At 58.2% G+C, this 12,147-nt stretch overlaps 1 protein-coding gene across 2 annotated transcripts; it reads right to left on the bottom strand.

Annotated features, from left to right (window-relative positions):
* Window positions 1-1,266: 1,266 nt before the first annotated feature.
* Window positions 1,267-7,053, bottom strand: TFEB (transcription factor EB). Of its 2 annotated transcripts, XM_065884604.1 has the most exons (8): window positions 6,850-7,053; window positions 6,515-6,769; window positions 5,899-5,976; window positions 4,252-4,372; window positions 4,105-4,161; window positions 3,525-3,600; window positions 2,756-2,903; window positions 1,267-1,755 (listed from the first exon to the last, which is right to left on the bottom strand). In XM_065884604.1, the coding sequence occupies exons 1-8, from the start codon at window positions 7,045-7,047 to the stop codon at window positions 1,267-1,269; spliced, it is 1,422 nt and encodes a 473-aa protein (XP_065740676.1). In that variant the 5' UTR covers window positions 7,048-7,053. The 2 variants fall into 2 exon arrangements, with proteins under 2 accessions (XP_065740676.1, XP_065740675.1); XM_065884603.1 differs by lacking the exon at window positions 6,515-6,769 and having other exon boundaries at window positions 6,850-7,047.
* Between the last annotated feature and the right edge of the window lie 5,094 nt (window positions 7,054-12,147).

The raw sequence follows: 12,147 nt of genomic DNA on the forward strand, positions 1-12,147 counted from the left end.
GGTGCCGGAGCAGAACCCACACCCTGGGCACCACCCAGCGTCCTGTGCTCCCACCTCCTCCCAAACTGGTTTACATGGTCCCTCTTTCCTCAAACCCATAGAAGGATGTAGCCCCTCACTTCCTAGGGAGCCTGTCCTGCTAGAGACACTAAGTCAGAGGGCAGAGGGCCTTGTCCGCACAGATCAGGCAGCCCACCTACGGAGGGGAAAGAACTGGGGGTGGGAACAGGAGAAACATGCCCCCCATCCCCAGCCAGGAGTAGCCTGGACCCACAGTGCCCAAGAGCAGCAGTTAGGAGCAGTAAACTTGGTTTACAAGCAACGGGGTCTCCCACATCACCCGGGTCAGCGGTCTCAGGCCACAGCTGGAGGTGTGAGACCAGCAGGGCTGTGGCGCCACCTTGTGGCCACGAGGAGGGACAAGGCACCCCGGCAGCTCCCGAGCCACGTAAGTAAGGCTAGATCTCCAGCTTCCCATGGGGCAGGGCTGGGGAGCTGGGGAAAACTAGGTGATGGACTCAGTCCCTCCTGCCTGTAGCCCCCTTCCCTGATCCCCATGGGGGCATTTGAACTCTGAATCCAGAAAGGAGCCCACTGGGTTGAATCCTCCCATCTCTGTTGTCCCCAGACCCCCCTCCAAAGAGACAGGACAAACAGGTACAAAGCACAGTGTTTACTAAAGGCACAAAGTGGGGAGACTGGAGGGGAGCTGCTCTTCCAGCAGTGACCCCACTCTAACTTGAACCCAGCGCCTCCTCTTCTGGCCACCCCCGCCCTCACACCACTTGGTGGGGAGAGCTGTTAGCACCAAAGGGGGGTGCGGGGAGTGCCAGGCTGGAGGACGGGCTTGTTGCCATCAGAGTCCAGAAAGGCAGGCCTGGGCACCCCCTGGACCAGTCACTGCCTCCAAGAAGGAACCTCTGGACCCCTGGTTCCAACGAGTCCTCCTTCATCGGTGGGGGGACCAGGCTCAGAAGGTAAGACCTCGTCTTACCTCCAGCACACCCTGTATCCTCCCTCACCCTCATGATTTCACCTCCAGGAGCCGGGCTGAAAGCCTATTTCTGCCCAGCCCCATCAAGAGGGCTGCCCCTGGGTGGGGGGCTTCCGACCCCACGGACTGCCAAGGGCACTAAGCCCAAACAGGGGGCCGACAGGGCGGAGTGAGGCAGGGCAGGGGCTACTTCACACACAAGTACAGGCTGGAGGGTGGGAGGGAGGTGGCCCTGGCTCTCCCACCCCCCAGGCCCACCCCCGTGGCCCAGGTCACAGCACGTCGCCCTCCTCCATGCTGAAGCTGCTCCTACGGCTGCTGGCTTTGGAGGCCTCGGGGGACATGGTGGAGAAGAGGGGGTCCGAGGCCAGTGGTAGCAGTGAGTCGTCCAGGAGCATGAGGTCCAGATCCTTCTTGGACAGGTTGGGGAACGGGGAGCCATGCTCTGGCCCCAGAGGTTCGGGGTAGCCCGGGGGCCCTTCGTTGCCCCCGCCCCCAAAGCTCAGGCTGTGGCTGAAGTCCAGGTGGTGGAATGGGGACGGTGGCTGGGCTGGCTGGGCTGGCGGGGGCAGCTGGGCCTGGGGGGGCAGAGCCGGCAGTGGCTCAGGGTCGGGGACCTCGGCCCCCAGCAGCAGGGCCTCCCCCGGACCCTCCTCGCTGGGTAGCTCCTGCTTCACCACCTGCTGGGCCAGCTCAGCCATGTTCATGCCCGAGGGTGAGGTGGTGGGGAGGCCGTGCACTCGAGCCTGCATCTCCAGCTCCTGCAGGTGCGGCAGACAGAGGCTGGAGGCGCACAGCCGTGGGCACCCGTTGCCCGCCCCCCACCTCTGCTGCAGCCCTTGCCCCTCCCTTTGTGGCACCCAAGACCACAAACTCTCTCAGCTGGGAGGAAGCACAGGGTAGCTCTAGAGTCTAGACCAGTGTTTTTTCAAACTACAAGTCGCAACTCATGAGTGGGTTGGGAAACCACTACAGTGAGCCTTAGACCAGCTCTCTATTTTTTTAATTGAAATAGACTTGCCTAGGTTAGACTAGACGAGAAACTATCAGAATGCACTTCATCTATTAAGGATGAGGGTTCTTTCATGAAACTTTGATTTTTCACTTTGAGTATGGCTATGTGTGCTGGACTGTAATGTGAATTGTATTATCTACCATAAGAAATAGAAGGATTTTAAGCTGTAGTCCAGCTGCCCTTTGTATATAGGTGACCAGCCTCAGGTCCAAAGAGGACAAGAGGCCTTCAACACAGAGCCAGGACTAGGCAGCTCTAGGTGGTAGGATGGACTCTCCCAAGCCTTTGTTCTTTCTCTTGTCCCCTGTGGTGATTCTTAGCATTACCCACCATAAAGTCCCAGCTCTCTGCCTCCCACAGGGGTAGGTTTGCCCTTTCCTGCCCCCTTGACGTTAGGTATAGGCGTGTGCTTGCACTGATGGAGGAAATGTGAGCAGAAGGGACAAGTGTCACCCTAAGGGTGACACATGGCTTTAAGAGCCAGCTCTAGATGTGCCTGTCCGTCAGCTTGGGTCCCAGAATGAGGGTCTCACGGAACAGGCCCTCCAACTGACATCTGCTGCTTAAAGCTGCTGGGGATTGTTTGTTACCGAGCTATAACATCCTGACTGATACGTCCTCCCTCCTCATGGGCATCATCCCCATGTCTCCAACTTCAGAAGTATAAGCACTGCCCCTGGGGTCAGGACTCAGGCCAGGGGTCAGGAGTCAGAGCTACCCAAGAAGTCCAAGTTCAGGGGCCAGACCTGGATGCGGAGCCAGAGCTGCTTGTTGGTCATCTCCAGGCGCCGAGAGTGGTTCTCCAGCTCCCGGGACTTCTGCAGGTCCTTCTGCATCCTCCGGATGTAATCAACAGAGGCCTTGAGGATGGTGCCCTTGTTCCAGCGCACATCCCTGTAGGCCAGGCAGAATCAGAGGTGCATGCTCAGGGGAGGGGGCAAGTATTTGCCAGGAGCTTAGTGGGTGGAAGTAAAACCCTGTTCGGAGCTTATGTCGCCTCTCCCAACTTTGCCCCAAACCCCAGATCCAGCCAACCCCTACTTATGAAGGAGGCTGATCTCCATCTGCACAGAACGGGCCTTCCCAGGTAACTGTGGTGCTACCACCCACGTCACTAATCCCAGGAACCAAGCAATTTGAAGCAGCCTCCTTCCCCAGGCCTCCCATTCCTGCCACCAAAACCCACACCCACAGTCATCCTTGACTCTCACTACTCCCGTCCCTGGACCACCTCTGCACCAGTCCTGTGGCCTTGCCAAACTTTCCCAGCATGAGTCCAGCATGACTCCTCCTTCAGGAAGTACCCCTGACCCCACCCTCACTTCTGGGACGTCTGCTCCTCTGTCTTGAGCCTTCCTTATTTGGGGGAGGGAGGAATCTTCTTTCCCAAATAGATGATAAGCTCTTTGAGGCAGCAACCAAGGGATTCTCTTCTCAGCCCTTCCCCCTGGCGACCAGCAGGTAATACCTGTGAGCTGCTGCCCTCCCTTCCCTTCCTCCAGGAAACCCACTCACAAGTCGTTGGCCTTGGGGATCAGCATTCCCAGCTCCTTGATGCGGTCATTGATGTTGAACCTCCGTCTCCTTTCAACTAAAAGTAACAAATTCCAGGAGGGGCCATTAGGGGGATGAGGACCCCACCTGGGACGAAGGGTCCAGCCCAAGCAGGGATGCCTTAGTCCTTCTGGGAAGGAATGGGTGACCAACCAAATGGGATTTCTATGGGGGTGAGGGGGTCGGGGGCAGGTCGGACACAGCTAAGGGGGTCAGGCTGTAGCAGGCGAAGCTGCCGGGGGAAGACTCTCTCTCTCCACTGCCCAGAACTCCTTCCCAGACTCCACGTCCTAAAGAAAACAATCTGATAAACTCATTCCCTCTGAAGTGCTGGGAATTTCATGAATATCTCTTCCCTGGAGCGCCTCTCCCGCCCCTGCCTAGAAAGGGCTGACGGGAGAGGGCTGTGCTGAACCCAGTCACACCAGGGCCAGGATTTTAAAGCCTTGGGTAGGGAATCCTTCCTAGAAGCTGTGCAGGTCAGAGAGTGGCTTTTGAGCCAGCCCAGGTGAGGGGAGGAAGAGGGGCTGGGGAGACTCACTGAGGTTGTGATTGTCTTTCTTCTGTCGCTCCTTGGCCAGGGCCCGGCTCTCAGCATCTGGAGAACAGGAGAGGAGAGAGGAGCTGGGAGGGGAAGGGAAGCGGCAGGACTCGGGAGCTGGGGCGCAGGGAAGCAGCGGGCTGGTACCTGTAAGCTCTCGCTTCTGGGTCAGGTCGGCTGGGCAGGAGCTGCTGGTGACGCCCACCAGGGAGGTGGTGACCTGGGGGTCTCCACTGTACACATTTAGGTGACTGCTGGACAGGGGCAGCTGCAGGGTGAGGTGGGGAAGGGTACCCGATGAGCAGCCCCCTGTCTTCGGGGGGCTCTCCCCAGGGCCCATCGTCCCAGGATTCCCCGGGACACTGGGGGAGGCTGTGCTGGGGTCACCCAGGGCAGAGTCCAGAGCTGAATAAGAGGCAGCCCCTGCCCTCAAGGAGCAACCAGCCAGCGCTGGGAAGCAGCTGGAGAGAGAGGAGATAGTGGGTGAGAGGATTTCCCCCAGGGCCTTTGGAAGTCAAGGGGAGGGGCACCTAATCTATTCTGGAGTATCTGGAAGGTTTCCAGAGGGCGTGGTGAGGAAGGGCACTATGGGCTGGGGGATGGCTGAGCAGGGAAGCAGCCTGGACACAGCATGAGGTCAAAAGCACCTCAAGCCCAAGGAGCGCAGCGGTGGCGGGGGAGTGGGGGGAGATCCTGCCGGACGCCGGAGGGCAGGTTCCACTTGCAGAGACCCTGGGACTTGGTGATGAGCAGCCATTGGGGGTTTACACGGGCCCCACAGGGACAGGTTTGAGCTCTGGAAAGATCTTCCCAGTTCCTGCCACACATTCACACAGAGCAAATCACAGGCCCAGAACCCTGCAGGGTACCCTGGCCCCCACTAAAGGGGCCAGACGCTGTGCCCTCCTCCCTGGCCTCCCAGCCCCCGATGCCCCTGCTGGCAGCAGGCTTCCGACCCACTGGCCCCTGCCAACTCCTGATGAGCCCCTGGGCACTGTCACCAGGCAGCGGGGATTGAGGACTGACTCCTTGACTTCCCCCAGCAGCATGGGCTGGGGCCCAAGAGGCAGGAGTGGGCAGCTAAGGTTCAGGGATCTCCAAAAAAAAGGGAAGGGGACGCCTGCAATTCCACCTGCTCAGTGTAAGTACCTGTCCCCCTTGTGCAGAGCTAGCCCCCGATTTCTTGCCTTATCTAATTTTCCCACCAGCCCGTGGGTAGAAGGCATCATCCCAGGGGCTCAGAACACTTAAGGGACTTCCCAGAGTCACAGCCAAAGCCAGAATCGAGGCCGCTTGATTCCAAGCCTGACCCCTTCCCACCTGCCCTGTCACCTCTGCCCAGGAAGCCCAGAGAGCACCAACGCTGCCAGGAGGCTGCCAGAAGGAGGGAACGGAACCAGCCTGAAACCACTCGCCCCTCGGAGTGAGGGACACGGGCCTGTGCTTTCTGGGTCCTGGGCTTGGTAGAAGAGGGGGCCCCATATCTCAGAGAAACTCATCAGCTCCAGGCCTTCCTGGGGCCACACTGCTCCCCTCAGTACCAGTGCCTCCCGCCCCACCTCCGACCCAGGAAGCCTTCCCCAGCCACCTCTCCCCCCAAGCCCCACCACGCACGCAGGCTAAGGCGCACTCTCTGGATTCACAGCTCTGCGGGACCCTGGGCCCTCGTCACATGATTTGATGGAGGTGACTCTCATCTCTGTAGGAGATATTCTAGTTCTCTCCAGGCTCACAGCCGCTGTAGGGCCACTGCCCCTCCCTCTGACACACCCACCCCGCCCTGGCCAGCAATACCGTATTGGGAATCTGAGTTTCGGGATTGATGAAGCCCAGGACGTCGTCCAGACACATAATGTTGTCGATGACATCAAACTGAAAGGGAAAAAATAGTCCATATTGTGGGGTGCCTACTCGGAGAAAGGCAGGGGAAAGGGGGCACTGGGACAGCCACTGACCTGAAGGGACCTTGGTGCCCACCTCACCCCATCTGCTCACCTGGGGGGGAAGGAAACAGACCCAGAGAGACGATGAGCTGTCCAGGTCCCCCAGGCCCCAAGGCCCAGGCCAGGGCTCTTCCCAAGGAGCCAAGTTGGCCAGGCAGATGGCTTTATATACCTTCTGTCAGGACATGGCTTTGCAAGTGTGCTGGGCATTCCTGTATGAGTCTCCTGCTTCTCCCTAGCAGAGGTTTCCAAAGTAGGGGTGTTTCTCCTGGGAGACTGGGTCTCCCTGAGGGCGGGGCCGTGTCTCCCCTCAGACGGGGGCTCCCCGAGGGCGCGGCCGTGTCTCCCCCCAGACCTGGGCTCCCTGAGGGCAGTATCTTGCCTCTGCCATTAGACTAGGAGTCCCAGGAGCACAGCACGTGGCCCCAGCTCTGCTGGTGGCAGGCACCGGCCAGCTCCTCACTCACCTCCCGCTCAGGGTTGGAGCCGATGTGCAGCATGGCCATGGGGCTGTTGGGAGCACTGTTGCCGGCTGAGGACGACAGCACGTGTCCGGCCCGCACGCCCGGGGAGGCGGCTGGCAGGGGCTTTGGGGAGCCCTGAGCAGGGCTGATGTGGGCAGCAAACTTGTTCCCGTAGGTCTCAGACAGGTACTCCCGCACCTTCTGGTCCCGGGACTGCTGCAGGTGGTAGGAGGTGGGGTTCTCCAGGTAGGACTGCACCTGGAGCCGGGAGGAGGTAAAGGGCTCAGGGCGGGGGCTCCAAGGACCGGGGCGAAGGGACAGGGTGGAGCAGGCCTTACCTTCAGCACCTCCCCGGGCACGGGTGGCGGAGACTGGAAGTGGACGGGGGTGTTGATGGCGGGGGTGGGCGGCGCCCCCAGCTGCTGCTGCTGCTGCATGTAATGCACGACGGCCTGCTGCTGCATGCGCTCCCGCTGCTCCTCCTGCTGCGCCTGCTCCCGCATGAGCTGCATGCGGAGCCCGATGCGCGACGCCATGGTGGCCGCTGGCTCCCTGCGGACGGGAGGGGGCAGTGCTGGGAGGCACGGTCCCCTTCAACGTGCGTGGGGTCTTGGGACTTCCCTGGTGGTCCGGTGGCTAGGACTCTGTGCTTCCACTGCAGGGGGCCCGGGTTCCATCCCTGGTCAGGGAATTAAGATCCCCCAAGCCACGCCGTGCAGCCCCAAACAAACAAAAAATGTAACAAAGCGCACGGGGTCTTGGGGAAGGGGCCAGGACAAGGGCAACCGCATTTTACAGGAGAGGGGGAGGGGTTTGCCCAAGGTCACCAAGCAAGTGGATGACAGAGACTTAAACCCAAGTCTGCTGGTTCTTGGGCCAGAGATGGAGACTCCCTCCAGGTCAGCCTCCCAGACTTGAAGTCCACCTTGACTCCTTTCTCTGTCTCATGCCACCTGGTGAGCCTCCAGATCGGGCCTCAAATACACCCTCCTCTGCCACTGCCTCGCTGCCCCAGTGTGAGCCCAGCCCCTGCTATGCCTCACCTGGCTTCCTGAAGGCGCCTCCTAGCGCCAGACTCCCTCCTGCTTGCCCCATGACATTCTACTTGCAACTCAGTAATTAGAGGGGTGCTGTTAAAACCAAAGTTAGATCCTCTCCCTCCTTCGGCTCAGAACTCTCCATGGCTCCTGTTTCACTCAGTGTAAAAACCAAAGTCCTCACCATAAAAGCCCTCTATGATCTGTCCCCACCTCATGATCCCTGTGACCCCATTATCTCTTACTCTCCTCCTTGTTCCATCTGCTCCAGCCACACCCAATCCCTCAGACATACCAGGCACGTTTCCTACCTCAGGGCATTTGCACCTGCGCTTCCCTCCGCCTGAGGTGCCCATCCCCCAGACACCACCATGGCTCATTCCTTCACCTCCACCACTCAAGTGGGTCACCTCCTTACAGAGACCTTCCATGACTACCCTATTTAAAACTGCAAACCCCCCACCAGCCCGCCCCCCACTTTATGCTCCTTCCCTGTTTTGTTTCTCCATGTCACTTACCACCATCTTAAATATTACACATTTTTGCTTAGTTATTTCAATTCATTCTCTATCTCTTTGTCAATAGGAATGCAAACTCCCCTGAGGGCAGGCATTTTGTCTGTCTTGCTCACTGCTGTGCCTCAGGCTTCTATGAACATGTGCAGGGAATGGTTACTATTTATGAAGCAGCACTGGCCATACAGCAGCGAGCCAGCTGCAGTCCCTGAGCTCCTGGCATCTACAGGCCAGTAAATGAGAAAGGCAAGTCCTCAGGCCACTGTAACCCTGTACAGGGAGGGCCACTGCAGGGCACCTGGTCCTCCCAAGGCCTAGGGAGAGCTTTCCACCACCCAGCACATCAGCCCTGATCTTTGAAGGGTCTCAGGAGGACAGGAGACTAAGGCCTATTTGGGAAGGGGGCAGGACAGGACAGAATGAGTCTTGCAGCTGGTCGCACTCTGTCCCTAGCCCACTGACTGACCCTGGGCACATCCCTCCCCCTCTCTGAGCCTCCATCTCCCCATCCACAAGATGAAAACGTTGGACTGGGTGATTTCTAAGGTCCTTCCCAGCTGGGATGGGCTGAGACTCTCTGAGAGGTGCAGGGGCCCTGGGGGTGACCAGATGCCATAAGGTCCTGACAGGGGCTGCAGGGTCCCCTCTCAGCGATATTGCAAGAGGCGGTACAACTTTGTAGTTGAGCAAGTGCTACAAACAGGGCTTGAATCTCAGTTCTGCCACTTCTTTGCTGTGTGACCTTGGGCAAGTCACTTAACTTCTCTGAGCCTCAGTTACCTGACCTGTAAAGAGTTTCAGAAGATCGGTGAGAGCGTTAAATGAAAATAATGTGTCTTCAACAGTGTACAGCACTTGGTAGGCTGAGCGGGTGAGTGATGGATCAGCACAAGATTGGAGGGTCAGCCACAGCGTAGACCAGACGCCAGAGCTGTGCCCAAGGTCCTAAGAATGAGACCAGACCTCTGGGGGTGGCAAAGGAAAGCAGCACAGGCTGACATGTTCTGCCTAATGCCAGACATCAGACTAAGTCAGCATTAGCGGAAGGTACTGGCATATATTCAGTGAAAATCACCGGATCATGGAAATAATAATAATTTGCATCTATCTGAGCATTTACTGTGTGCTGGGCACTGTTCCAAGCACTTTAACCTCAAACAGCCCCATCTGGTAGCTTTGGTTATTATTCTCCTTCTACAGAAAAGGAGAAACAGAAGCACAGGGAGGTTAGGTCTCGGGCAGCGGGGACAGTGCTGGGACCCAATCCCACATTCTGGCTCCCCGGCTCATGATGGGTGAACGTGAAGGGTCTTCAGACCGTCATGTCTCCATTTAGAGCTGGGAAGGCATTTGTCCCAGGTTGGACATCTGGTTGACCCAGGGCCGCCCAAGCCACCTGACCCCGGAGCCAGGGCTGCTCTAATCACCCTGCATCCTACCCTACAAAGTGGAGCAGCGCTACCCAGCTGGAGGGCTGAGTACTCAGCGGCCCTAACCTTACCTCCCTTCCTCCCTTCCCTGTCCCCGTAGGCCAGGAATTTGTGACGAGGCTGCCTCAGCCCCAGGGGTCTCTCTGCCCAGCTCCCTATGGACAGTTCCCAAGGAGAAAGGAGCAGACACACCCTTTCCCCCCCTCCTCTGTCCTGTAGCAGGGCCACATCTGCAGCCTCCATCTCTGTCCTGTGCTCCTACAGAGGGGTAGCCTGTCTTTGCCTGCACTGCAGCCCTGCAGACCTCACAGGCTCTGACCCCAGCCCAGCTCACTCCCCTCGCAGCTGCACCCCCTGCCCGCTCACAAATGCAGCGAGCCCCTCCCCCTCAGGAACAATCTAACTTCAGTTGGCCCATGGGGGCAGGGGTGGGGTGAGGGTGCAGACACCGAGCCTGGCAGTGCCAGCCGGCACGGGGAGGACTGAGGGAGAACGAGCCCCTTGTTTCTCTCACAAAGGGCTGGGCGCCCATCCTGGGCTGGGCGAGAACATGGGCTCAAGCCTGCTCAGCCTCTCACTGCCTGCACCAGCCTCAGTTTGCTCATTTGTAAAATGGACGCAGGAATCCCTGCCCCACCACCCAGCCGGGGTCTGTGAGAGCCTCCTGGGGGAGGATATTGAATTATGAACCTCAGCTGTCTGTGTATCAAAGAGTGTCACTAGCCTTAGCCTGTCCCCGGTCCTCTGTCAGAAGGTGACTCTCCCACCCCCAATCCTGTTGTCAAAGTTTTCACCCCCCTCGCAGAGCTGCTGCTACCTGCAGAGTCCCAGCCCCCTGCCCTGGCTCCCAGCCTGGGTTGCTCTAAGCGTGGCCAGGTGGGATGGGTGTGGGGTTAAGGGCGGGAGTTGAGGGGTGAGGGGATCCAAGGGCGGATGGGGTGGTCCAAGAGAGACCCTGGGGGTGCTAACACCCCCCCAACCCCCAAGCACTCCTGCTCACTCAAAGCCTAAGGGCCACTCGCAGCCTCCCCCAGTGCCCAGTCTGGTCAGGAAGGGCTGAGAGGAGGAACACGGGAGATCTAAAATGCCCCAGACCCTCCCCACTGTCTGACGTCAGACCCACCAGGCCTGGAATGGGTCCACCGTGCATGTACTCGGTAACACCGGGAACTCGAGTGCCCACTACGATGCAGACCCTGGGGCTAGGGTGTTTCCCTGAAGAACCTTCGCCCCTGTCCCCTCCTCCTGAGGGGACCAGGGGGTCTGATGCTCCAGAGAATTCCTGCCCCTGCCCAGTAGCATGGAAAACATAGCAGGGGCTTAAGTTGCAGCCGAGGCAATGAGAGCTGCCCCCATCTGTACCCTCAGAGTCCACAGGTCGCCTCTGCTGAGGTTCCCCCAGAGCCTCCCACCTGCCTCTACCTTCCCTAAGCTGTGTCGGGGATCTAGTTTAGTTGTGACCAAAATGGACTTCACAGTCAACAGAGGTGGCCGAAGTGCCTGCTCTGCCCATATTGGCTGGGTGACTTTGGGAAAGCCACTTAACCTCTCTGTGCCTTGGTTTCCTCCCCAGTAAAATGGAGCCAATAATGGCACCTGCCTCTTGGGGTCGTTGTGAGGATTCAAGGAGACACAGTGAGTGTGCAGAACGCACCTAACAGAACAGCCCTTAGGCGTTGATAACAGGTGGCTCCTGGCTCCCCTCCGAAGCTGTGCCCTCCTCTGGTCAGGGGCCTGAGGTGGTTTCACACCAGCCTCCCTCGTCAGTCATTTACGCCTTAGTATGAACAGGCTGGTCAGAACCTTTTCCAAGGGAAGATGTGGACAGAGGGAGGGGAACGATGGGGAGAAATCAGTGGACTCCATGAGGAGACGCAAGGAGAAAGAGGGTCCCAGGACAGAAAGGTCTCAGATATAGGAAAGAAGATCTCAGAGATACAGCACTGAGTGGACAAATCAAACTGCAGAATAAAATGTACAGCCAGAGCCCACTTAGGCAGGAAATGAGTAAATGTGTAGAAAAGACTAGAAGAATCAAGATGCTCTTTGAATCCTTGCCATGGGTCAGGGCTGGGCTGGGTGCTTTTCAACTATTAACTCATCTGTTCCTCACAACAACCCCAAGCAGTGACGACTATTATTGCCTTCAATTTTCAGGGAGAAACTGAGGCACGGAGAGGTGAAGTCACTGGCCCTAAGTTACACAGCTGATAAGTAGCAGAAGGGCAATTTGAACCAGGCAGCCTGGTTCACAGCCCCCATGTTTTATCCACTCATCCGGGCACCACCCCCAACACCCAAACTGTTCACTGTGTTACCTCTGGGGAGAGGCAGTAGAGTGGGGAGGCGAAAAGAGGGGTTTTTATAGTTTCTCATTCCACTTTCGAAGACTTAACTCCTAGGATGTGAAGATGCGTTACTTGTGTGATTCTTTTAAAACAAGGGAAAAGGAAGTAGGGCAGCTTCTAGGGGTTTGTGAGGGGCCCAACCTGCTTCCAATCATGTCCGAAGTTGGGTCCCCCCAGCTCCACCTGGAGTCTGGCCCGAGCCCTGCCCTGCTCAGCGTGATGGTTGTGAGGCCAGCTGAGGACCCCCGGTGAGGATACCGAGTGGCCTCTGGAGGCAGAGGCCAGGGTCAGAAGCCACATACCAGC

Source organism: Phocoena phocoena, chromosome 10 (assembly GCF_963924675.1).
Source record: "Phocoena phocoena chromosome 10, mPhoPho1.1, whole genome shotgun sequence".
In the NCBI taxonomy this organism is placed as follows: domain Eukaryota; kingdom Metazoa; phylum Chordata; class Mammalia; order Artiodactyla; family Phocoenidae; genus Phocoena; species Phocoena phocoena.